The sequence below is a fragment of the Perognathus longimembris genome, chromosome 7 (genome assembly GCF_023159225.1).
Source record: "Perognathus longimembris pacificus isolate PPM17 chromosome 7, ASM2315922v1, whole genome shotgun sequence".
NCBI lineage: Eukaryota > Metazoa > Chordata > Mammalia > Rodentia > Heteromyidae > Perognathus > Perognathus longimembris.
This window is the reverse complement of record NC_063167.1, coordinates 26,006,628-26,032,235: the sequence shown is the minus strand read 5'-3', so window position 1 is coordinate 26,032,235 and position 25,608 is coordinate 26,006,628. Positions and strand designations below refer to the sequence as shown.

The 25,608-nt window shown below is 43.2% G+C and overlaps 2 protein-coding genes across 2 annotated transcripts; both read left to right on the top strand.

Moving 5' to 3' along the window:
* The first annotated feature begins 1,948 nt into the window (after positions 1-1,948).
* Positions 1,949-25,521, top strand: Ppt1 (palmitoyl-protein thioesterase 1). Its single transcript, XM_048350987.1, has 9 exons — positions 1,949-2,103; positions 8,242-8,351; positions 9,478-9,605; positions 10,548-10,618; positions 11,759-11,861; positions 17,855-17,945; positions 19,932-20,030; positions 21,985-22,056; positions 23,928-25,521. The coding sequence occupies exons 1-9, from the start codon at positions 1,980-1,982 to the stop codon at positions 24,048-24,050; spliced, it is 921 nt and encodes a 306-aa protein (XP_048206944.1). The 5' UTR covers positions 1,949-1,979; the 3' UTR covers positions 24,051-25,521.
* On the top strand, positions 4,223-4,946 carry LOC125354975 (small integral membrane protein 15-like). Its single transcript, XM_048350988.1, has one exon. It carries the CDS (start codon positions 4,409-4,411, stop codon positions 4,589-4,591), a length of 183 nt encoding a protein of 60 aa, XP_048206945.1. The 5' UTR covers positions 4,223-4,408; the 3' UTR covers positions 4,592-4,946.
* Positions 25,522-25,608: the final 87 nt, after the last annotated feature.

The following is a 25,608-nucleotide window of genomic DNA, read 5'->3' as shown; positions in this document are numbered from 1 at the left end:
TTCATCAGTGTCCAGTGAACTCTCAGCTGCACTTTTTCACTCTTTTCTCTAGAGTTCTGTACTCTCCCCCTACCCTTCTTAAGTTGTACACTAGAATACACCATACATAGAGAAAAGACAGTCATCAAAAACTAAAAACTTTTAAAAAAAGAAGAGAAAAAAGAAAAGATCTCTTGATTGCATATCTTGGAGTTTATTTCAGTATGTACATTATCTTATAGATTTCTATAAAGAAGCATTTGGGCATTGTGCCTTTGAGTTTCTGTCCTAAGAGTATGTCTTTTGGTGTCACTCTGAGTCTCTAGTATCCTGTATAATTTATCATATCCCAGTGCATTTTTATCTAACTTCTGTTTATCAGAGAGAACATGAGCTGTTTGTCTCTCTGAGGTTGGCTTACTTCACTTAACATGATTTGTGCTAGGTTTATTAAAGTAGGTAGCCGATAAAAATGAGAACACCACAGCGTATTCAGGCAGGAGAGAAAGTTTATTCTGCTGACCTGCTCTCAAGTTCAAGGCTCCAGGGTGGGCAAGAGAGCGAGTCCCCCTCCCCCCCATGCTTTATGTAGGGTAGGGATGGGGAGGTGTGGCCAGGTGGATTAGGATGTGACCCCAGGGAAGAGGAAAGTAACTGCCTCCAGGTATGCTGGTTACCCAGGTAACTTGGGTGGAGGGTGAGGGACCTATCCACGGAGCTCTCCCACCAGGGGAGGACCTTATGATCTGTTCTAGTTCCATCCATTTCCCTGCAAATGACATTATTTTATTCTTTCTAATGGCCATATAAAATTCCATTGTGTATATGTACCACGTTTTTTGGATCCAATCATCTACTGTGGGCTGTTTCCATATCTTGGCTATTAGGAATAGTGTGGCAATAAACATGGATGAGCAGGTGCCTTATCATCCTGGCTTATGATGTTCAGGGTAGATGCCCAGGAGAGGTATGGCTGGGTCATAGGAAGATTTGTGTTTAGTTTTTTAAGGAACCTCCAGACTGTTGTCCGGAGTGGCTGTACTTGTTTACATTCCCACCAGCAGTTCCTTTCCCCCCCACATCCCCACCTACATTTGTTGTTCAAATTCGCATCCTGGGGTGAGCTTACATTCCTTGCAACTCTTCTTTTTTCTTTTTTGCCAGTCCTAGGGCCTGAGCTCTGTCCCTGGCTTCTTTTTCCTCAAGGCTAGCACTCTACCACTTGAGCCACAGTGCCACTTCAGGCTTTTTCTATATGTGTGGTGCTGAGGAATTGAACCCAGGGCTTCATGTATGCAAGGGGAGCACTTTGCTACTAGGCCATATTCCTAGCCCCTTTGCAACTCTTATTTTCAAAAAAAAAAAAAAAAAACCCACAGAAAAAAGCCATTAGTGGTGCTGTGGCAGAATATGCTACCCTTGAGCAAAAAAAAATTAAAAATGTGCTCAGGGTCAGCGTCCAGGCCCAATTTTTTTTGGGGGGGGGGCTAGCCCCAGAACGAGCTCTCCCCTTCCCTGCACCCCACCCCTCCACCCCCGATAAATCCTTTTCCTATTTTTTTAAACCCCAGGAGCTGGAGAGCAAACCAGGACCTTGCACACGTTGGCTGCTGGCTCTGAGCAACATCCCCAAAACATGGCACTTCTCTTCTAAAAGCCATAATGCAGCACGGGGAGGACCAGCCACGAATGGGACCCACCAAAGCACCCCGTGATCCGGGCAGCATCCCCGACTTTGCAGGGCCTCAGTACCCCTACCTGAGCAGTGTGAAGGGTTTGTGGGGGGGGGGGGGCGGAGAAGGGAGGAGGGGGTGATGACATCGGGTAAAGGACGAGACACACCCTGTGCGGTACGCAGCAAACGCCCCGCCTCCCGCGAGCCCCTCATGGCCGACGCCCACCTGGCCATCACTTGCACGGAGCGCGTGGGCGGCTCGGCCGGGCCGCGGTGAGCGCGCTCCCGCGATGTCACGCGCCCGCGGTCATGTGACTGGGCCAAGATGGCGCCTCCCTGTTGGTGGTGGCTGCTGGCTGTGGCTCTGCTGCCCTCGTCCTGTGGCGCCCGCGCGTTGGGGCATCTCCACGCGCCGGGGCCGGTCCCCCTGGTGATCTGGCATGGGATGGGTGAGTGACCGAGAAGGGTTGGTGGGGGGTGGGGTGTCACTGTCGCTATACTGCCTCCTCCCAGCCCAGCCTCGCGGCTCCACCGTGCGGGTGCGGGTGCGGGTGCGGAGGGCAGGGAGAGTTCCCACAGCACCTCCACTGGCCCCATTTCCGCTGTGGAGGCGCTGCTCTACATTGGGAGAGCCGTGGCCTGTGTCGGGGTTCTCTCTTCGTTTGGTCCTTGCAGTAGTGGCACTTGGTCAGGCTGGCCAGTCCAGTGCCCATCTGAGCAAGCGCGTTCATTCATTCGTTCACGCACTGAACAGAGATTTGTTAGGCTCCTGCAGCGGCTTTATACAGTTAACACACAGCGAGCGCCTACTTGGCCCCGAGGATGCAGCAGTGACTGCAACGAGTCACCGATGCCCGGCTGCCTTACATTTTAAAAGGATCATTCTTACTGGCTCTGTTGAGAATAGATTGTTGAGCCTTAGACAGTCTCAGTGAGACAAGAAGCTATTCCTGTGACTTAAACTTTTAAGAGATGATGGTGGCTTAGAACCGAATAGACACAGTAGAGGAATTAAAGAAGTGGCCAAAGTTTGGATATATTTTGAGGGTGAAACACAAGAGATTTAGATATAGCTTGAGATTTAAAAAAAAAAAAGGGAGTTAGAGATGACACTGCAAGTTTCAGGCTAGACAATTAGAAGGGTGATGTTGTCATTTTAATGATAATGTGGGGTAGCCTGTAAGGTGAGCACACTTGAGTGAGGGTAGCAAGTGATGATCAAGAGTGCTTTTGGAGGCCGGCGCTGGTGGCGCCTACCTATAATCCTAGCTACTCAAGACGCTGAGATCTGAGGATTGCAGTTCAAAGCCACCCTGGGCAGGAAAGTCCATGAGATTCTTATCTCCAATTAATCACCAGAAAACTGGAAGTGGCACTGTGGTTTAAAGTGATAGAGCAGAACCAACAACAACAAAAGAGTGCTTTTTGATGTACTAAGTTTGAGATCTTTGCTGCAGAATGGTCAGTGTTGCAGGGGCATTTGAATGGAAAGTCTAGGAGAGACAGGCTTGGAGGTTTAAAATGGAGCTTTTGCATCATGGCTAGCATTTCAAGCCTTTGCACTGGTGAGTTCACTGTAGGAGTCCTGTTGGAGGTGGAGGAGATGAGGAACTAGCAAAGGAGATCATGATAGAACACCCACGGTGTCCCTGTAGTATCCTGGAAGTCAAGTAGAAGGGGAATGTCTGGTCCTTATTTTCAGTAAGATTAGACTTGGAAACTGATTATTGGATTCAGCAACGTAAATACAGGTACAGGTACAAAAGCAGTTTGGGATTGGAGTAAGAGCTTTATGAGAATGGTCAAAAATGTTCACAAAGGAGTTAGAGTTAGCAAATGTACACAAGTCTTTCAAGGCTTTGTTCTGTTCCTCCCACTTTTAACTAGTGAGATTCAAAGAGTAGGTAAGGTAGATGCCTCACCCACTCCCAGCACTCAATAGTTTACAGGGAAGCAGTATTTAAGCAGTAATTACAGTTTAGCATGGTGGATGTTGTTATAGCAGTGATATAGTAGATTCTCTAGGCCAGAGCTTTTACTTCTTTAAACTATGTTTTAAGCTTCCAAAGAGGTTAAAAAGAGGACGATTAACTGTAAAATAAATTATTCCAGCCCTCTCTTCCCACCAGTGCAAGCTTGTTTCCAGTTGTGGATTTTTGTTGTTGGTGGTGGTTGTAGACTTGAACTCAGGGCCTGGGCACTGTCCTTGAACTCTTTTGCTCAAGGCTACCACAAGCTCCCAGCTTGTTTGCAGTTCTAATTGCTGGTTCCTTCCAAAGAAAATGAACAGTTTGAGCTGGGTATAATCCTAGCCTATAATCCTAGCTACTCCAGAGGCTAAGATCTGAGGATAGTGGTTCAAAGCCAGCCCAGGCAGGAAAGTCTGAGAGACTCTTATCTGCAATTAACCACCAGAAAACTGGAAGTAGTGCTGTGGCTCAAAGTGGTAGGGTGCTAGCCATGAGCCGAAGAGCTCAGAGACAGCACCCAGGCCCAGAGTTCAAGTCCCATGACTGACAAAAAGAAAAGAAAAAAACAACACCAACAAGAAAAGGAACAACTGGGGACGGTTGCTGTCGCGGGGTCCTCATGCCCAGCACCCACGGTGGAGGAGCGGGCTGCAAGAATTTAAACTGCTCAGAAGTGTATGGTAGAACTAAAGACGACAACCAAAGGTCATCAGAAATTGTGACTGGCTCACTGATAATCTCTGGACAAAATTAGAGACCACTACTCAAACATAAGTGTCCTAAGATGTTTGACGTAAAGGCTTGGGCTGAGTATGTTGTGGAATGGTCCGCAAAGGACCCTTATGGTTTCCTTACAACAGTTATTTTGGCTCTCACCCCACTGTTCCTAGCAAGTGCTGTACTATCCTGGAAATTGGCCAAGATGATTAAAGCCAGAGAGAAGGAGCAAAAAAAGAAACAAAAATGACAGTAAAATATTGCAAAAGCTAAACGACTAAAAAAGGATTGAAGAATGAACAAGCTCTGCAACCAGAGAATCATTTGGAAAATTATGCAGCTTTGGACTCATTAAGTGTTTGGATTTCATCCTAGGATTATTTAGTAAATTAAATCTGATTATATAGAAGAATCATGTTCTGACCTCAATATTATAGTAACTTTTAATTTTGTGTGTGAAAGTTTGTTGGTATCTATTGACATTATAAGTGCATTGTATTAATCTTGGAAATGCCAAATCATAACTGTTCCAATATCTGAAATTTCTTGTGTGCAGACATGCTTCACAAGTGAAAATTTCACACCTAACCTTGTATTGGGTTGTATTCAAAACAGACACACTAACCTGACCTTGTATTGGGTTGTATTCAAAAAAGGCACACTAAAAATACTGCATGCAATTAGCTTCAGCCTATATGAAAGGGAAATGAATTTGATGTTGAACTAAAACACTTCTGGTCCCAAGCATTTCAGAAAGGGAAGACACAACTGGCAGTACAGCTTCTTTCTCACCGACAAGGTGATTTTGCAGGTGGTGTGCTGAGGTGGACCATCCTGTGGCTGCTAATGACGTCACACATGCACTCCAGTGAATAGTGATTTAAAACTGGGCCTTGTTCTGGACCAAGGACACTAGGAATATAAAAGTCAGGATTGCTCTGTTTGAGGTAGAAAGTTTGTTTTGGCTTCAAGACACAGTGTGTTTATTAGTTATAATTTGACCATTATTGCTAATTGGAATGGAGTCATTTCTGGCTTTTTTCAGAGCAAAATATTAATGAGAACATCTATTTTTCTGATGGTAGTCTTTGAGACAACTGGTAATGAGGACATTATGCATTTTTCAACCTAATTTTATAAAGATTTATTATCTTAACTGTAAAATACCTGCTGGATGTAACAAATTTTGTATTTTTGGACACTGCCCTTTTTTTTTTTTTTTTTTTGCCAGTCCTGGGCCTTGGACTCAGGGCCTGAGCACTGTCCCTGGCTTCTTTTTGCTCAAGGCTAGCACTCTGCCACTTGAGCCACAGCGCCACTTCTGGCCATTTTCTGTATATGTGGTACTGGGGAATCGAACCGAGGGCTTCATGTATACAAGGCAAGCGCTCTTGCCACTAGGCCATATCCCCAACCCCTGGACACTGCCCTTTTCTTAGATGAATTGTTGAGTAACACTGTTTTAAGGCTTGTACTAAAAATACCAAATGCTATAACCGTAGAATCTGCTTTTGTTTTTGTACTAACTAGAGCTGTGGAAAAGTTAAAATGTCATTAGATAATCTGCCAGTTTATGTATGGCACTCTTGGTTTTATTTAACACTGTTTTTTTACTTATACTGATGTCACAAGTTTCAATGTTTGTGATCAACAAGTTTGTGGAAATTAAAAGTTTCAATTGAAGAGTTCCCAAGGAGTTAAGTCATACTTCCTAAGTGGTTCAGAAAGGCTTAAAATTGTGAAAAATTTTGACAGACACAGTAATGATTGTATGAACTAGATAAATGAGAATGTGCTATAATTAGAATACAGAGTTAAAAGGTCTTTCAGTTAAGAACTAATATACTAGAACTTTTGTCTATTAATCATGGCTTTCCTAGATGCATGGTCCAGTAATTTTACTCACCGCAGTATTTAATAGCTTATATTGGTTTCTGCACCTCTCATAAAGAGTAATTGTCCAAAGCTTTTACTTAAAAATGAAACTCGTTATTGAAATAAAATTTGATATGTTTTATAAAAAAAGAAAAGAAAAGGAACAGTCTGGGGGCAGGATAAAGAAAGGGCACACCTAGAATACAAAGTTAAGAAGGCTCTCACTCAATTTTGGGCAAATTCAGGGTCCGCAGCACTTACAGCAGCCTGAGAGTGAATCCCACTTTAAATTTTGTGCTTTCTCTGCTGCTTGTGCATCAGGAGTTGGGCAGCTTTCCTCTGGTGCTCTCACCATTATGTTCTTCCTCACCACAGGCTCAAAATGATCCTGTGGGACAAAGTCACTGAAGATTGAAGCCATGAACCAAAATAAATCCTCCTTTTTCTTTTTAAAGTGCTTTAAGGCTTTACTTGTTGTATCTTGATTTTGGTTTGATGAGAACCCTTAGTCTTTTTACCCCAAATGTCCTATATGACAAAAGACGGGCAAGTGCCCCTCTTTCTGTTTGTCTTATAAATTTTCTGTCCCGTTATATCAGCTGAGCTTTTTTTGGAGCAGTGCTGGGGACTCAACGTTGGGCTTCTGATTTGGTAGGTGAGTGCTCTGCTACTTGAGCCATACCCTAATTCTTTTCCTTTTAATTTTTTTTTTTATATTGGTTCTGGTGCTTTTGCCTAGATCAGCATTATAGGCATGTGCCACTATGACCAGATCATATAGGTTTTTGAAGCATGTTATTATTTCATAAGTAGAGCTAATAAAAGTGTTTTATATTTTTTGAAGGTGAAACTCATATCACCTAAAGTTAATCATTTAAAGTGGACAATTCTGTAGCACTTAGTGGTTTCATAGTGGGTTTTTTTTTGGGGGGGGGCAGTCCTGGGCTTGGACTCAGGGCCCGAGCACTGTCCTTGGCTTCTTTTTGCTCAAGGTTAGCACTCTACCACTTGAGCCACAGTGCCACTTCTGGCCGTTTTCTATGTATGTGGTGCTGGGGAATCGAACCCAGGGCTTCAGGTATACGAGGCAAGCACTGTTGCCACTAGGCCATATTCCCAGCCCGGTTTCATAGTGTTGTTCAACCATCATTTCTCTCTAGTTTCAAAATCTTTTTTTTTTTTTTTTTTTTTTTGCCAGTCCTGGGCCTTGGACTCAGGGCCTGAGCACTGTCCCTGGCTTCTTTTTGCTCAAGGCTAGCACTCTGCCACTTGAGCCACAGCGCCACTTCTGGCAGTTTTCTGTATATGTGGTACTGGGGAATCGAACCCAGGGCTTCATGTATTAGAGGCAAGCACTCTTGCTACTAGACCATATCCCCAGCCCTCAAAACCTTTATCACCCTGAAAAAACACCCATACTCCTTAAGTAATCATTCCACCCCTAATAACCTTCAGCCTTCATTCTGTCTCTAGGGAGTCTCACTTTATCCTGAGCTGTGATCCTCCTATTTGTGCTTCCTTGTATCACTGTGGATGACAGGCATGAGCTATTACACCCAGCCATTGTGCTTACTTTATGGCTGGGATAACTACATGAGAAATAGTCTTGTGAACTTCATTTTTGCGAGGGCTGGCCTTGAATAGTCAAAAGTAGAATTGCAGGTGTGAGCCATGATGCCTGCAAACTTATTAAAGTATTCTACATGGATATGAAATGGTATTGCATTGCTTTTATTTGTTTTTCCTTAATAACCTATAATGCTTGTTGTTGGTTGTTTAATGTCTTGCTGGTGAAATGTCTCTTAGTCCTTTTCCCATTTGTCAATTGCATTGTTTGTCTTGAGTTGTAAGAATTTATATATTCTGGGCATTATATTTACATTAGATCTATGTTTTTGCAAATGTTTTCTCTGCTTCTGTATGTTGCCTTTTCACATTCTTAGTAATGCCCTTTCAGGCACAATAGTTTTCAAAAATCAATAATATTTTGATTCCTGAATTTCCATCATTGTTTTTGTTGGCTAGGAGACAGCTGTTGTAATCCCATAAGCATGGGTGCCATTAAGAAAATGGTTGAGAAGAAAATACCTGGAATTTACGTCTTGTCATTAGAGATTGGGAAGACCATGGCAGAGGTAAGGCCCTCAACAGCTCTGTCCTCAAAGGTTCCACATATAGTTTCATAAAATGTACTATTAGAATGATTAACCTTACATTTTTTAGCAATAAAGTCGTATAATAGCCAGGAACTGGAGGCTTAGGCCCGTAATCCTAGCTACCCAGGAGGCTGAGATCAGAGAATTGTGGCTCAAAGCCAGCCCAGGCAAGAAAGGCTGTGAGAACACTCTTATCTCCAATTAACCACCAGAAAACTGGTATTGGAGGTGTGGTTTAAAGTGGTAGAGTGCTAGCCTTGGAGCTCAGGAACAGTGTCCAAACTCTGAGTTCAAGCCCTACAAATGCCAAAAAACAAAACATAACAAATAAAAATAACATGATTCTGCCACTTGTTTTTGTTTTTGGCCAGTCGTAGGGCTTGAACTTTGGGTCTAGGCATTCTGCCTGAGTTCTTCAGCCCAAGGATAGTGCTCTACCACTTGAGTCACAGCACCACTTCTTGTTTTCTCATGATTAATTGGAGATTAGAGTCTTATGGACTTTTCTGCCTGGGCTGGCTTTGAACTACAATCCTCAGATCTCAGCCTCTTGAGTGGCTAGGATTATAGGCATGAACCACCAGTGCCTACCTCACTTTTTTTTTTTTTTTAAATAGGATGTCAGACTGGCTTGGAACTTACTAAGTCCAGGAACTTGAGATCCTCCTGCCTCAGTCTCCTGAGTGCTGGGATTATAGGTGTGCAGAAGTTCCACCACTTGAGCCATATCCTAGGTTGTTTTTGCTTTCATCATTCGTTTAAATAGGGTCTGGCTTTTTTCCTGAGCAGGACTATAGTCTTGTTTATGCTTTCTATGTAGCTGGAATGACAGGCATGTATCACTATGCTCAGCTTTTCTTTTTTTTTTCTTGTCAATTGATATGGGAAGGGGTCTTAAGGCTTTTTGCCTAAGCTGGCCTCAAATTGCAGTTCTCTATAGCTCAGTCTTCTGAGTATATAGGATTACAGATGTGAACTACTGTTGCCCACTTATCTCCACTTGAGTAGATTGTGTCGGGATCAACACCAACCTGAGTGAGTTCACATCTTAGAGAAAATACAAGTAATTACTTTCAATCCTTCAATTCTATGGCTCTTTTTTTAGGATGTGGAGAACAGCTTCTTCTTGAATGTCAATACCCAAGTATCCACGGTGTGTCAGATTCTTGCTAAAGATCCTAAATTGCAGCAAGGCTACAATGCTATGGGATTCTCTCAGGGAGGCCAATTTCTGTAAGTTCCTTTCTGCTCTATAGTGAGTGGCCTTTGCATTTTGCAAATTGGTTTGTTTCTTTTATTCAGATGAACTGGACTCTTAATTCTTTTGGGATTTTAGTTATTCTAAAATGGTCTCATGTACTCGAACAAATTAAATGAGGTAAGCCAAGCTCAGAGAGACAAGTGGCACGTGTTCTCTCTGATATGTGGAAATTAGATCTAAAATGCACTGGGATATGATAAATTATACAGGATTCTAGAGACACACACAGTGAGACCAAAAGAGGATACTGTTAGGAGAGAAACACAAAGGCATAATGCCTAAGTGCCTCTTCATATTTATATTCATACTGATACATACTGAAATGAACTCCAAGATATGAAAACAAAAGACCTCTTTCTCTTTTTTTATTTTTTATTTTTTTAAAATTTTTTTAGTTTTGGAGGATTCGATCTTCTTTTCTTGATATGTGGTATATTTCGTGTATATCTTTGGGAGGGTTGGGAGGAGGGTACAGAACTCAAGGGAAAAGAGTGAAAAAGTGCATCAGTGGAACTCACTGGACACTGATGAAAGTGAACTCTACAACTTGGGGGTGGAGACAGGAGGGAGGGATTGGGAGAAAGAGAGGGAGCCGATGACACTGTACGAAAGGAAATGTACTCACTACCTGACTCATGTAATTGTAATCCCTCTGTACATCACCTCTGTAATAACAATAAAGTAAATTACTAATGAAAAAATAAAATAGCCTCATGTCAGAAGCTTTCTGGAAACTTAATTTATTTTCTATGAAAGGGAGATTTGTATATGGCCAGAGCAGAGGAAAATCCTGTAACTTAACGCTGTAGCTTTAGGAAACCACAGTGGATCAAGGCACTTATTAATCTGTGAAGCCAGTTGTTGATTCTTTCCCATCTTTCAGTCAGAGCTGATAACCTCTTTTATTGCTCCAGGAGGGCTGTGGCTCAGAGATGCCCTTCACCTCCCATGATCAACCTGATCTCAGTTGGGGGACAACATCAAGGTAACTTTGACCTCTTCATCTCCTTGTTTCTTTTTTATTTCATGTGCCTCCTTGATTTAATTACTTTTTTAAAAAAATCTAGCAGCTCTATTTACATAATAAGCCAGTCACCTTGTAAAATCCTATTTCTACAGCTCATACCCAAACTAGCCAGCCTTAATGAGGAGATAGGAAGTGACTTAGGATCCCAGAGCCCTAAAACACAGGTTAGCATCCTCTTCTCTCCCGTTTAATTAAATTGATTTTGTGGAAAAATAGTGGTTGTAGCAGCCTGGCATTTAGATGTTGACAAGAAAACATAATGACTTGCCCTGTTTTCAAACTCTATGTTAGTAGATATAGCATTTTTTAGGTGGTGCAGTGGGAGGATTTCACCTCGGGGATTTGCGTTTTTTTTTTTTTTTGCCAGTCCTGGGGCTTGAACTCAGGGCCTGAGCACTGTCCCTGAGCTTCTGCCACTTGAGTCACATTGCCACTTCCAGCTTTTTTTCTGTTTATGTGGTACTGCAGATCAAACCCAGGGCTTCATGCATACTAGGCAAGCACTCTACCATTAAGCCACATTCCCAGTCTAGATCTTTGCATTTCTTAGGTGTTCAACCACTTGAGCCACATCCTGAGTCCTTGAATTTAGACTAGGGCAATCATGTGTAAGTGTTTTGGTCTATAAATTTCAACAGTAGTAAACTCTTTGGAAAGCAAAACTTTTTTGTTTACACAGAAGTTCCTATGCAGGGGAAGGATGTATTGTATTTAGGTGTTATAAATAATCAGGAGGTGATTTAAAGAGATGGAGAGAGGCTAAGGATGAAAGTATTTGAGAGAAGGACTGGGGTGGACACTACTTGAGATTTGTTCACCATAATTGATTTTCATAAGCAAAGATTTAATAAACAAGAGGAATCCAGCCACTTGCTGTTGAGCATAAGCAGCACTCCTCCAGGGCTGGGTGAGGCGAGGCTGAGACCCTGGGCAGCAAACAATAGATATGTGCAGAGGAAGCCATTCATACTTTCCTGGAGGAATAAATGATTGAGGTCAGGATCTGGCTTTTGTCTGTTTCGGTTTTTCACAGTGCCTTGTACACAGTAGATATTCGTTATGATTAGAGGAATGGATGTTTGTCTCTTACCACTTCAGGTGTCTATGGACTCCCCCGATGTCCAGGAGAGAGCTCTCACATCTGTGACTTCATCAGAAAAACACTGAATGCTGGTGCTTACTCCAAAGTTGTTCAGGCACGGTGTGTATTTATAGCTGCAAAAGATACATATCTGACACTGTGTGACATTCATACTAGCAGTGATTCTAGGAGGTGCTAATGATATCCGAGTTGTATCCTGGCCACCAAAGTGGGACTCTAGCCCATGGTGGGACTTTAACCCATGGCCAGACTGGCAGTGTTTTATCCTGAATTCAAAGGAGACTCTTAAGACAGTTAATCGGGCTAGGATTTTATTATCCGCACGGTGTCTGCACTCCCCCATTCAGGAGTGAAGTGAAGCACTGAGCTTCAGAGACCTGGGGTTTTTTTGTTTTTTGCTTTTTTGGTTTTTTTGTTGTTGTTTTTGGGCCAGTCCTGGGCCTTGGACTCAGGGCCTGAGCACTGTCCCTGGCTTCTCTGCTCAAGACTAGCACTCTGCCACTTGAGCCACAGCGCCACGTCTGGCCGATTTCTATATATGTTGTGCTGAGGACTCAAACCCAGGGCTTCATGTATACAAGGCAAGCACTCTTGCCACTAGGCCATATTCCCAGCCCCAGAGACCTGGGTGGTTTTTTTTGTTTTTTGTTTTTTATTTATTTATTTATTTATTTTTTGTGTGTGTGTGTGTGTGTGTGTGTGTGTGTGTGTGTGTGTGTGTGTGTGTGTGTGTGTGTGTGAAATAAACACTATTTTTATAAACTATCTGAGCCAGAACTTTTAAGACATAAATTGAGACAGGGTAAGGTCCAAACAAACAAGCCAGCAGAAGAAGTGACCTCTCTCCTCTCCTTTCTTCTGGGCATTCTGTATTCACAGAATGTGATGCACATCTCATAAGGGATTGGCATGAATACCAGAGCATGGTTTACAATTTATTTTGCAACTTCCCTTCCCAGGTAAACACTGTCCAAGTACAACTTGTAAAGAAAAAGACTTGTGTTTACTTGTCCTGTTCCTAAGACTTTTTCCTTCTCACTGCTGGCTCCGGAAGCTGGCTTGCAACCTATACCGGCGAGGTCTCCGCCCCAGTCTCCGGGATTCTACCATCCACCTGCCATTGCATGGAGCGGCCCTCTCTACCCCACTGATGTCATTCACAGGATTCTTGTCATTATTATGAGGATTTAGTTTCTTCATGCCTCTCAGTGTTTGGGAAACACTCGTTTATGTTTTATAAATTGAAAGAAAATGTACTGTTCCCTGACACGTGAGGCTCTATCAACCCTGAGTACCAAAGGGACCTGAGGCGCCAAAGGCGCCGCCCCATGCACCTGGTGCTGCCGGGCGCCCCGCTCCCCAGCCCACAGTCACGCAAGCTAGGGCAGGCAGGCCTGGGTGGGCCCTTTCCCTTGGATGAATGGCATTTGGAGGTTGATCAATAACTCACGAGTCCTAGATGGAGTTAATCTCCTGACTAAATGGAGTCCATTACGTTGTTACAATGGGTTGTACTTACTATGATGACTGTGGCTGAGCTAGAAATTACAAAGTTCTCTAAATATGACCACAGAGATTAAAGAAAAACACCTATGTATTGAAGTTTGCACTATAGGAAGTCTTGCTTGCCATTGGCAATGTTGTTAGATTAGCATTCCTCTACATTGAATAGTCCATCAAACTCTGACTTAAGAAAAAAGTCAGCCGTGGAGGAAAACATGAAGGATTTGGAACTAATTTATATTGCAGGTGGAATTTTTCCATGTGTCAATTAATGCCCATCATTTAGAGACCTGGGTGTTTATTTATTTATTTTTTCAAATTTTTATTATCAAACTGATGTACAGAGAGGTTACAGTTTCATACATTAGGCATTGGATACATTTCTTGTACTGTTTGTTACCTTGTCCCTCATGCCCCCTCCCTCCTCCCCTTTTCCCTTTCCCCCCCTGAGGTGTTCAGTTCACTTACACCAAACAGTTTTGCGAGACCTGGGTTTTTAAAAGGCAAAAACCACAGGCAAGTGGTCAAGCAAGTTAGACAAAACAAGCAAACAGACATACAGAAGCAGAATTGGCTGTTAATGGTTACAGATGATTACAATTCCAGTAAACAAGGTAATATTGACCAGAACACATTCCAGGTTTTTGCACTCTTCTGAGTTTCATTCCTATTCACCAAATTTTAGTAACCTGATATTCAATTCCCCAATTCACTCCAAGTCTCTATTTCTGGAATTTCCCCATCCCCAACGGGGCCTTCTGAGGGGAATCATCATAGTCTGGATGTCACAGGTGACATTTATTATAACTGTACTGTCTTCCCACTTCAACCTGCTGTAGCAGAAACCTATTATCAGTGACAGTGAGAGAAAAAAGGGAGAAGAAACGGAAAAAAGAGGAAAGAGGGAAGATAGGTCATTTTTCTATGTAGGAAGAATGCAATTATAATGAATATTCATCCTTAAAAAACAAAACTAGCGGGCTGGGGATATAGCCTAGTGGCAAGAGTGCCTGCCTCGGATACAAGAGGCCCTAGGTTCGATTCCCCAGCACCACATATACAGAAAACGGCCAGAAGCGGCGCTGTGGCTCGAGTGGTAGAGTGCTAGCCTTGAGCGGGAAGAAGCCAGGGACAGTGCTCAGGCCCTGAGTCCAAGGCCCAGGACTGGCCAAAAAAAAAAACAAAACAAAACTAGGGAGGTATACAGAAGGGGTGTGAAAATGGCCTCCCCCCAACCCTCTTTTAGTCTCATTTTCTTTAAGCTCTAGTGTGAGTTAGTAACAATACCTTACTGTGGGCTGTTGTAAGTATTAAAACAAATTGAGCATAAAGCATTTAGTGTAGTGTTTACTTCTTAAGGAAGCAAGCAAATTTTGACTACCAAAACCTGGTGGTGGCTAGAAAAGCCCCTGTGAGACTCTTATCTCCAATAAACTACTCAAAAAAGCTGGAAGTGGCACTGTGACTCAAGTGGTAGAGCTCTAGCCTTGAGCACAGAGGCTCAGGGACAGCACCCAAGCCCCGAGTTCAAGCCCCAGGACTAGCAAACAAACAAACAAACCTGGCAGTGACTGGGTACCTGTTTTCTAGCTACTCAGGAGGCCCTGAGGCTGGAACAAGTTTAGGGTTTTTTTTTGTTTTTTTTTGTTTTTTTTTTTCCCCCCAGTCCTAGGGGGGCTTGGACTCAGGACCTGAGCACTGTCCCTGGCTTCTTTTTTGCTCAAGGCTAGCACTCTACCACTTGAGCCACAGCATCACTTCTGGCCTTTTTGTATGTATATATGGTGCTAAGGAATCAAACCCAGGGCTTTATGTATATGAGGCAAGCACTCTTGCCACTAGGCCATATTCCCAGCCCCACGTTTAGCTTTTCTAGGGTAAGCAGATTTTAATGAGAGTTGCGAGAGTGACAGAAAAGCAGGGCATCATGGTGTTAGAACTTGGAGGACACATAAGTTGAGATTTTTTTTTTTTTTTTTTTTTTGGCCAGTCCTGGGCCTTGGACTCAGGGCCTGAGCACTGTCCCTGGCTTCTTCCCGCTCAAGGCTAGCACTCCGCCACTTGAGCCACAGCGCCGCTTCTGGCCGTTTTCTGTATATGTGGTGCTGGGGAATTGAACCTAGGGCCTCGTGTATCCGAGGCAGGCACTCTTGCCACTAGGCTATATCCCCAGCCCCATGAGTTGAGATTTTTTTTTTTTTTTTTTTCGGTCCTGGGCCTTGGACTCAGGGCCTGAGCACTGTCTGAGTTGAGATTTTATTGCATATAGTGTGGAGGTTTGGGGAGAGGATTTCATTTCTCTGAAATGGGAGGCCAGTGTGGAGGCTGTTGCAATTAATGGTCCTTGGGAGAGACAGTGGTAGCTTAGACATCTACTGGGCAGTGACAGGAAGATGGAGAAAAGAGGACATTGCAAGTAAATCAGACTTGTGAATGACATATTTTCCATGGGGACTGTGCTCTGAGTTCTCAATAGCACTTCTATGGTACTTTTCTTTGTATGGGTGAAATTGTTCTTTTTGAGGTAGGGTCTTCCTATGTAGCCCAAGACCTTAAAAGGGCTTGAAATTAAGAAGTGGGAGCTATAAGGAGTGAGGGTATCATTGTCCACTTGTCCTCATCGCTTCTCTGTGTCACAACATCTTTTTTCTCTCTGTGCAGACCAGCTTTTCCTGTTTCCCCCGCCCCGAAAAGGTGGCTTGCATAACGTCCACGTGTTTAATCTTCTGCTTGTGAGGTTATTGTGATTTGAGGCCAGAATTTCTTTGTTCCAATTCAGAGTTTTAGGGAAGGAGTTATGTTCTAGCTCAAGTAGGGCCCCACTTCTGTTCTCAGCTACAATCAGAGATGTGGGGTTATGTACCAGCCATACCTACCTCCATAGTCAGTAGTTGGAAACAGGAAGCAGTTACCAGAGAAGGCAGAGATACCCCCCCTCCCCCCAGGTGTATTCTTTAGGGAATTTAGCATTGTCAAAGCAATGTGACATACTGATAACACAAATATGTCATCCTGATATCCTCAGTGTTTTTCAAGCCCCACCCCCTGGCTACACAGCCCTCATGAAGACCATGAGCACCGTACATGAGCATAATAGCTCTCTTTCTGCCTTAGTGTGAAATCTGTACTTCTGTTTCCTCTCTCACCTTGCTGTCAGCCCTTCCTGGTCCTCTCTTTCCATTACTTTTCTTCCTGCCATCCCTGTCTCTACTTTCTAGCCCTACATTCCCTCTCACAGGGTTGCCTCTAACCTTAGTCTTGGACTGTTCTGGGCAGGGTCTGTGTCTCTCCCTGTCCTCAGGCTTAAATCATTTTTCCTTACTCATCTCATTTTCCTAACTTAGCTAATGAACTTGCAACTTCCTTTTCTGGAAATACTGAATCATCCACTCTTGTGATTAGAAGAGTACCTGGCAAATACTTGGTATGTGTCAGCTGCTATTACAATGATTATTAGAATGTGCATTTTAAACATCCATTATCCCCACCCAGTACAGAGTTTGTTTTCTCTTACCAACTTTTGATCTCATGTTCCACCCCCTCCCCTTTTCTCTCTTTCTTTTGCCAGAACTGGGTCTTAAATTCAGGGCCTTGAACTTGGGCTCAGCTTTAGCTTTTTCACGAAAGGCTGGCACTGTACCACTTGAGCCAAGCTTCTAGTTCTGGCTTTTTGCTGGTTAACTGAAAATAAGAATGTCTAATTTTTGTCTTTCTGGGCTGGCTTTGAACTTCAACCCTAAGATCTCAGCCTTTTAAGCAGCTAGGATTACAGGTGTGAGCTGTCATGTATTCAGCAGCCCTTGAATTGTTAAGTATCAGTGAAAGTAAACACTGAGAAAAAAAATTCAAGCTGTGCACTGGTGGCTCATGTCTGTAAACCTAGCTATTCAGGCTAATATCTACAGATCACAGTTCAGAGCCATCTTGGGCAGGAAAGAAATGGAGCTGTGGCTCAAGTGGTAGAGTACTAGCCTTGAGCACAAAAGTTGAGGGACAGTACCCAAGCCCTGAGTTGAGGCCCCAAGACCAGTGCACATGTGTGCGTGTGTGCACCCACGCGCACACGCACACACACATGTTTACAAGTAGATACATTATAACTATTATCAGTAGTCAGAATGTCCTGGGCTGGGTTGAACCTCCATTGTAGTCTGAGGAAGATAGGATAGTTAAGGAGATAGATGCTTGGATCAGAGGAAAAGGCAGAGGTGGTTATATTTGAGATGAATCTTGCAGGATGAGTGGGAAGCAAAGGCAGGCAAGGAGGAGAGGTTGTGGGAGGGGACAACATGTGTCACATAACTGGAAGACGTAAGGGTGATAATGCTTAATGACATATGAGGGGGCCAAATGCTGATGAATCCTTTTCCTGAGTCCCAAATTTGGGCCTTTCTTTTCTGTGCTGAATAGCCTGTCCTTGTTTCCTCCTGCTGTCTTGATGAGTTGTCATAGGTAGAAGTCTTGCATTCCCTGTTAAGAGGGAAAGTCTTGGGACTTGGGTTTCTTGGTGGTCAGAGCACCGGGGAATGGCCCAGGCACGCTGACTTGATAGGCAACATGGTCACCTTCATTCTTTTTCCTCCCTGTAGCCTGGTGCAAGCAGAATACTGGCATGACCCCATAAAGGAGGATGTGTACCGCAACCGTAGCATCTTCTTGGCAGATATAAATCAGGAGAGGGTAAGCTCCCAGCCTTAGGCATTCATTTTTCTCTTTAGGGCATCAGAAATTAGCAGTGGTGCCAGGATCTGAGGATCACAGTTTAAAGCCAGCCCAGGCAGGAAAGTCTCTGAGACTCGTATATCTCCAAGTAACCACCAGAAAACCAGAAGGGGCGCTGTGGTTCAAGTGGTAGAGCACTAGCCTTGAGCTGAAGAGTTCAGGGACAGTGCCCAGGCCCAGAGTTCAAGCCCCACAACTGATTAAAAAAAAAAGGGGGGGGGGAATTATCAGTGGCTATTTACCCAAACTATTCTGGGTAGAACTGGGAACTAGAAGTTCTGTTTGGGGATGCAGTGTTTGGGAATTCAAATCCTTGTGTAGAGAAGCTGGCAGTCATTGGCCTTCCTCTTTGAAGTCCTTTCCCTTCACTTGTGTGGAAGCAGCAGAACAAAGTCAGTAGGTTGCTGGCTGGGCAAAGTAGAAATCAACAGCTGCTGCCTTCTGAGGGAAGCCTTCCTGGTGGGCCGTCAGGGCAGATTTTATAAGACAGATTTACCTAGAAGAGATACTGCTATCTTCCAAGATGAGCATGGTTTGGGAAGATATTATTAAAGTTATGTGGAGGATTTTTATTCATGTGTTGTTATTATAAAGGTCATGTACAGGAGAGTTACCATTTCATAAATCTTACTGATTTTTTTTTTTTTTGGCCAGTCCTGGGCCTTGAACTCAGGGCCTGAGCACTGTCCTTGGCTTCTTTTTGCTCAAGGCTAGCACTCTGCCACTTGAGCCACAGCGCCACTTCTGGCCGTTTTCTGTATATGTGGTGCTGGGGAATCGAACCCAGGGCCTCATGTCTACAAGGCAAGCACTCTAGCCACTAGGCCATATCCCCAGCCCCAATCTTACTGATTTTTAAACAAAAAATTTAAAGGGGGAGAACAGCAAATGAACAGCAGTAATATTGTCACCAGATGCAGGTGAAGGTTTGTGATGTTTCCTTCTAAAAGTAGGGACTCTTCACTTAGGGTCCTTGACTTCGATCACAGAAAAAGAATTTCTGGACAAGTCACAATGGTAAGAAAACTTGGCAGGCTTTATTGGATAGGCAAATGAGTAAGCAGGCAGGCAAATAGGCATGTAGACAGACAGGTAAGCAGAACAGCAGAGACACACTAACAGAGTGGGTGTTCTAAAGGAGAGGCACACAGCTTGTTGGCTGTCAGGGGTATTTACATGGTAAAGGCAGGGGGTCTGAGTTAAAGATGTAATCACTCCAGGTGTCACACTTTCTGAGTTTCTGGCTGTTTGGGGCATTTCTTCCAGGTAAGAATGTATCCTGCCATAAAACAGATGCTTATCCTTGAGATAAGGAAGGCTACCTGTTGTCTACATTTGAGTAGGAGGCTGTTTGGAGGGAGCATTTCTCAGGAAGGCATACATCCTGCCATTACAAATGTTAATTCTTGGGGTGAGAAATGCATCTCTCAGGAAGGAATGCATCCTGTTGCTTTTCTTTGGAGCAGCAATGGTGCTTCTGTTTTTTAAATACCTAGTTTCTGAATTGCCTTCACTAGGCCTCATTTTCCTCAGTTTATCCTCTGTCATTTTTCCCTGAAATGACTTTGGTCTCAATCTTAAAGAAAGTAGATGAACAAATATCTTGTATTTGCTGTAAGCTTTACCATGCTTCATTCCCTTTAATCTATCTTGCCTCAGTATATCAGAACAACTCAGAACCTTCAATTTGTTGTTGTTTTCCTCTGGCTAGTTGCCTTGAATCTGTGTCACTTAATGCCTATGGAATGTAGACTGATTCATGGTAGTTCCTGTTAGCCCTGATTGGTGACATGACAGTCTCAGGAAGGTAAGATATGGCAGTGCATGGTATATTCTGGGCAGAAATTTAGAAAAGGAGCATATGCTCGTGGGTCAGGGTAATCAGAATGCTCACATCCTCCTGCTGGAACCTGATGGTGATACCCCTGCTGTCTTTTTCTTCAGTTTGTCAATGGATCCTACAAGAAAAATCTGATGGCCCTTAAAAAGTTTGTGATGGTGAAATTCCTCAATGATACCATTGTGGACCCTGTAGAGTCTGAGGTAAGACACTACTTACGAGCCTGTCAGAGAAAACAGTTCTGAAATATCCACCACCCTTAGTACACATCAGGAGTTCTAAGTGAGACTCATAAGTGGGACATAGAATTGGTTATAGCCTCCAATTCCACCTAAATATCATATGAAAAACTTACCTTCTGTGGTGGGAAGAATCTATCATTTTAATCAGATTTTCAAAGAAATCTATTACCCAAAAAGTTCAGAATCACTAGCCCATAAATCCTTAAATTTGGTATTCCAGACTTTGACCTGTCTTTCCAGTTTCATTTCCCTAGAGTTCTACTTCATTCACTCTTTGACCAAGGTATATTGTAGCATTTGAAATATGCATGTGTTTTTCTCTCTTGCCTGCCTGCCTTCATGCTTTTTCTTTTTTTTTTTTTTTGGTTGGTCATGGGGCTTGAACTCTGGGCCTGGGCCCTGAGCTCTTCAGCTCTAGGCTAGCACTACCACTTGAACCACAGTGCCACTTCGTTTTCTGGTGGTTATTTGGAGATAAGAGTCTCACAGGCTTTCCTGCCTGGGTTGGCTTTGAATCGCCATCCTCAGATCTCAGCCTCCTGAGTAGCTAGGATTACAGGTGTGGGCCACTGGCGCCTGGCACACTTTTTCTTTAGGATGCCTTCCCTGCCTTCTCCACCTGAAAAATTCATATGCCAAGGCCATATGGAAATGCTACTTCCTATGCCATATGCCAAGGCCATATGCAAATGCTACTTCCTATAGGTCACTATCCCTATTCCAGGCAGTTTACTTTCTAGTCACTAGTATCTACTAAAGCTCTGCTCACATTTTCAGACCACCAGGTGTTGGCAGTGTAAGCTAGATTTTTTTTTTGGCCAGTCCTGGGGCTTGGACTCAGAGCCTGAGCACTGTCCCTGGCTTCCTTTTGCTCAAGGCTAGCACTCTGCCACTTGAGTCACAGCGCCACTTCTGGCCATTTTCTGTATATGTGGTGCTGGGGAATTGAACCCAGGGCCTCATGTATACGAGGCAAGCACTCTTGCTACTAACCCAGCCCCTGTAAGCTAGATCTTGCTGGCCACCCTTTTTTTTTTTTTCGTCCAAGACCAGGTCTCTAACTTGGTACCCGATGCTTTTGTTCATTGGCTGGTGCTCTACCATCTGACCCATGCCTCCCACTCCACTGGCCACGTTTTTGAGTGGGTTGAGAGCTAAGAATTTTTACATGTTTAAATAATTGGGAAAAATTCAAAAGAATCTTTTGTGACACAAACTATAAAATTTAAATTTGTTTGTAAATGAAGTTTCATTGAGACAGAAATACTTGTCTTTCACATATTGTCCCTGGCTGCTTTTGTGATACAATGGGAGCAGTGAGTAGTTACAGCCATATTGCCAGTGAAGCCTAGCACATTTTGGGTCTTGTCTTTTGAGAAAAACAGCTTGCTGACCCCATGCTAAACTGTGAATGGTTCTTGTGACTTGGTAAATGGAAGCTTCTTAGAAACAAGGATCCTAATCACCCTAGAATGGCTAGAATTGAACATGAGGATTTTTAGTGTTACATAATAAAGGAAGCAGAATTTAGGGGAAATGGAAAACTTGGATAGACCAACTCATTCCTCAGGAATGACTTTTAAAATGAAGTGACTTGAGACATACTCATCCTTTTTTCCTTCTTGCTTTATATATGTACGTGTGTGTGTGTACATGTACACATGCACAAGCTACTCTTAGGGCCTGACCACTGTCCCTGAGCTTTTGTGCTCAAGGCTAGCATCCTCCCACTTGAACCAGCTTTATTGGAGATGAGTGTCACATTCCTGCCCAGCCTGAGTAGCTAGGATAACAGGTGGTGAGCACTGGTGCTGAGCTATATATATACTTTTATGACAATTCGTTGGTGATCTTAGAAGGTATTAGTCAGTCTCAAATTGTGTGCTAGATATAATTTTTTCTTCTTTTCCTGCAGTGGTTTGGATTTTATAGAAGTGGCCAAGCCAAAGAAATTATTCCCCTACAGGAAACTGCTCTATATACACAGGTAACTAATTGACAGGGAGAGACGTTTCTGGAGAAGTTGGTTTTGTTTGTCAGCTGCTGGTTTCTAAAGGTGCACTGTTTGGCTCCTGGGCTCTCTGGTGCTGGAGCCCTGCTTCATAGGCTCCAGAGCACTAGGTGCTCAGGAGCCATGGAACTCGTCTGGTGCAAATGAGGCTTGTTAGACTGTTTATTAGAGATGCTGTTTTTTAGACTTGTATCTTGGATTGGAGATGTGTCTCAAGAGTGTCAGCTGTGAGCAAAAAAAAAAAAAAAAAGAAAAGATAAAGCTCAGCAAAGCTGTGTTCAAGGTCAAGGTTTCTCAAGCAAAATACAAGAGAAACATCACCTCTGACTTTTATGCTTTTTTTTTTTTTTTGCCAGTTCTGGGGCTTGAATTCAAGGCCTGAGCACCGTCCCTGGTCTCCTTTTTGCTCAAGGCTAGCACTCTACCACTTGAGACACAGCGCCACTTCTGGCTTTTTCGGTTTATGTGGTGCTGAGGAATCAAATCCAGGGCTTCATGCATGCTAGGCCAAGCACTCTACCGCCAGGCCACATTCCCAGCCCTTTTATGTACTGAAGGAAATGTGTGGAACTGGCATTCTTTGTAGTTTGCTACAAATCCAAGAAGCCTCTATGTGAGTGAAAACATAGGTAATTTTACATCAGTCACAGATGTAGAGGTTGGTTTTAAATCAAGGTAGCTTCGTGACAGATTCTGTGTTTAACGTGCACAAGGCCATGGGTTTGATTCTAGCACCAAAAACAAAATTGTTATCAACAAGGGGAACTCCTGCTTCCTCTAGATGAGCTGGAGCAGACCAGAGATGTGAATTTTGTTTAGCAGTAGGTCCAGTTCCTCAACCAGAAGTTGCAGTATTTCACCACATCTGGTTGTAGGCCTGCCACATCTCAAGTTTATATTGCAAGTAGACTCAAAAATTGCACAAGTCCTGCATCTGAACCAATCACCTTCTAGTAAATGCTTCATGGAGTTTCTGAGGCCATTTTCTTCTGTCTGGGCTTTTCCTCTTGGATTTGGTGTCCCAGTTTGGATAAAATAAAAAGGGAAGCTAGGCTCTGGTAAGAATTTAGGAATTGCAGTCAAGAACTTTCTTATTGTGAAAGCAAACTGATGGCAGCCAGAGCAGAGGCACCATTCTTTTTGCCAGTCCTGGGGCTTGGGCACTGTCTCTGAGCCTCTTTTGCTCAAGGCTAGCACTCTACCACTTGAGCCACAACACCACTTCTGGCTTTAGTCTGTTTATGTGGTACTGAAGAATTGAACCCAGGGCTTCATGCATGCTGGGCAAGCACATTCTACCTCTAAGCCACCTTTCCCAGCCTCAGAGACATCATTCTTACCCTGCCATAGCTGCTCATCTTTGAGGTAGTTCTGCAGCACACAAGCTACTGAGTGATGTTTGCACATGTAGGCTTATGGAATGTCCCAGATTCATTTTCTAAGGATTGGGTGTTTTCAAACATTATCTAGCTAATGTCTTTGACTTAGTCTTACTTTGCTGTTTCAGGGCAGATTTGTCTACAGTGTGCCCACTCTACCTCTACCTCAGCAAAGCTTTTTAGAAAGCTGAATATAAGCACTAGGAGGGACATTTGTGAGGCCCTGGGTTCAATTCCCAACTCCACAATGGGAGCAATATAATCATACAGGACAGTGTAAACTGCACATGTATTTTTAACACTTACATACACTAGGCACTTTCAACATTGCACTACTATTTAATACTAATATTTTAAAATGGAAAAGTTACATTTTAAGCGTGTATCTCATTAATATTCTTTTACTTTACTGTTTTACTAGAAAACCTTCCATTAAGCCTCAAGTAATTATGGCCTTTCTACCTGCAGGACCGACTGGGGCTAAAGCAGATGGACAAAGCAGGACAGCTAGTGTTTCTGGCTACCGAAGGGGACCATCTTCAGTTATCTGAAAAGTGGTTTAATGCCCACATCATCCCCTTTCTTGAATGAAGCCCTTGCAGTTTACGACAGAGCCCAGCCCCTAGCTCCTAAACCTGGTGGAAGATAGTTTTCCTCATGCCGGACCCAGAGCTCTGATCCACCATGCAATTAATCCTTCTCCTGTTATCATCTAACATGCCCTACTTGGAAAGATCTAAGATCTGAATCTTATCCTTTGCTGCCTCCTATCACCATATGGTGTTGAATTCAAATTTAATTAGCGAATAACCAGGAGATTGTTTTACAACCTTGTGACATGGTCAAACTCTTAGGAAAGGGAATCAGCTGCAGATCAATGCCCAGGCCGAGAGACCAAACTAATGCAGCAAATAGGGCCATGTCTAGCCATCTCAACCAAACCTACATCAAGCGAATCTAGGCCTCAGGCACTCACATAAATCCTAAGTGTTGCTGGTGCAAATAGTTTGAGAAAATACTGCTTGGAGTGTATTTTTGCATTTCTTAAGGCTGCTTTCCTCTCTTGACTGTTACTTTTGTGGAACTTTAGCAAATATTGGACTGCACCAGCCTACCATCTTGCCTCTGTAGAATTCCTTTTGTCTCTTCTGGTGATGAATTAATTAGTCCCTTCCTTGTCACAAAATGGGGGGGGGGGGAAGTAGCACCACACTAGGTTGCTTAGGTCAGGAAATGTACATCTTGCGTAACAGGGCAGTGGGGGTGGGAAGAGGAATAATGAAAAAGAGTAGAAGTGAAAATGAGGCAGCTAGCTCTTTCCACTTAATGTAACAAGTGGCTTGGATGCCAGTCACTCCATTGCTGGCTTTGAGAATGTGAGGAACAATGTGAAGAAATTGGGCTTAACTTCCAGGAGCCCCTCAGAATCCTAATTGCCAGTGTACACTGAACTGCTGTCCATACATTGTATAAGAAAAAGATTTATTGCTCAAAAAACTGAGTACATTGCATACTCTTCCTCCGCTTGGAGGTCAGTCCATGTTAGACTAAGGACTTTAAGCATTCTTCATAGTAGTAAAGAAAATTAACTATATATATATATGGGTTTTAGGGGTTTTGGAACTGTGGACTGAACTTGGGGCCTTTCACTTGCCAGGCAAACACTACCATTTCAGCTATGCCAGCAGACCTTTTGTTTTTGAGATGGGGATCTCACTACCAGGGCAGGCCTCAAACATGTCATCTTCCCTTGCTTCCAAGTAGCAAGGATTATAGTTTTATGGCACCACATCTGACATTTTCTTACATTATTTGAGCATGTAAGTCTCAGCTCCCATTTTGTGAAAGCCTATCACAAAATGGATGACTTCTATAGAATGCCAGTTTGATGACTGAGCTGTGTTTTCATGAAAGTACCTTGTTAGTGTTGCAGAGTTTACCCTTTATCCTTTTTCCTTTTCCTCTTTCAAGCCTTATTCTTCAGCTAAAAGATAAAGGCTTAAGGGCAACAAGTGGGGTATGTGAAAGTAATTTATGAGGTTGAAAATAAAAAGTATTCTTATTTTTAGTGTCATTTTCTTTTCAGTAGTTTTACATATCTGTACAGTAAATATAAGTAATAGGTAAGTTTGGTATTAACTTTATTCTA

Excerpts from the sequence above, each read along its gene's own strand:
- LOC125354975 (XM_048350988.1), top strand. The coding sequence starts at position 4,409 with ATGTTTGACGTAAAGGCTTGGGCTGAGTATGTTGTGGAATGGTCCGCA.
- Ppt1 (XM_048350987.1), top strand. The coding sequence starts at position 1,980 with ATGGCGCCTCCCTGTTGGTGGTGGCTGCTGGCTGTGGCTCTGCTGCCC. Across the intron at positions 9,606-10,547 it reads TCTCAGGGAGGCCAATTTCT|GAGGGCTGTGGCTCAGAGAT; the intron begins GTAAGTTCCTTT and ends TTATTGCTCCAG. Across the intron at positions 20,031-21,984 it reads TGGACCCTGTAGAGTCTGAG|TGGTTTGGATTTTATAGAAG; the intron begins GTAAGACACTAC and ends CTTTTCCTGCAG.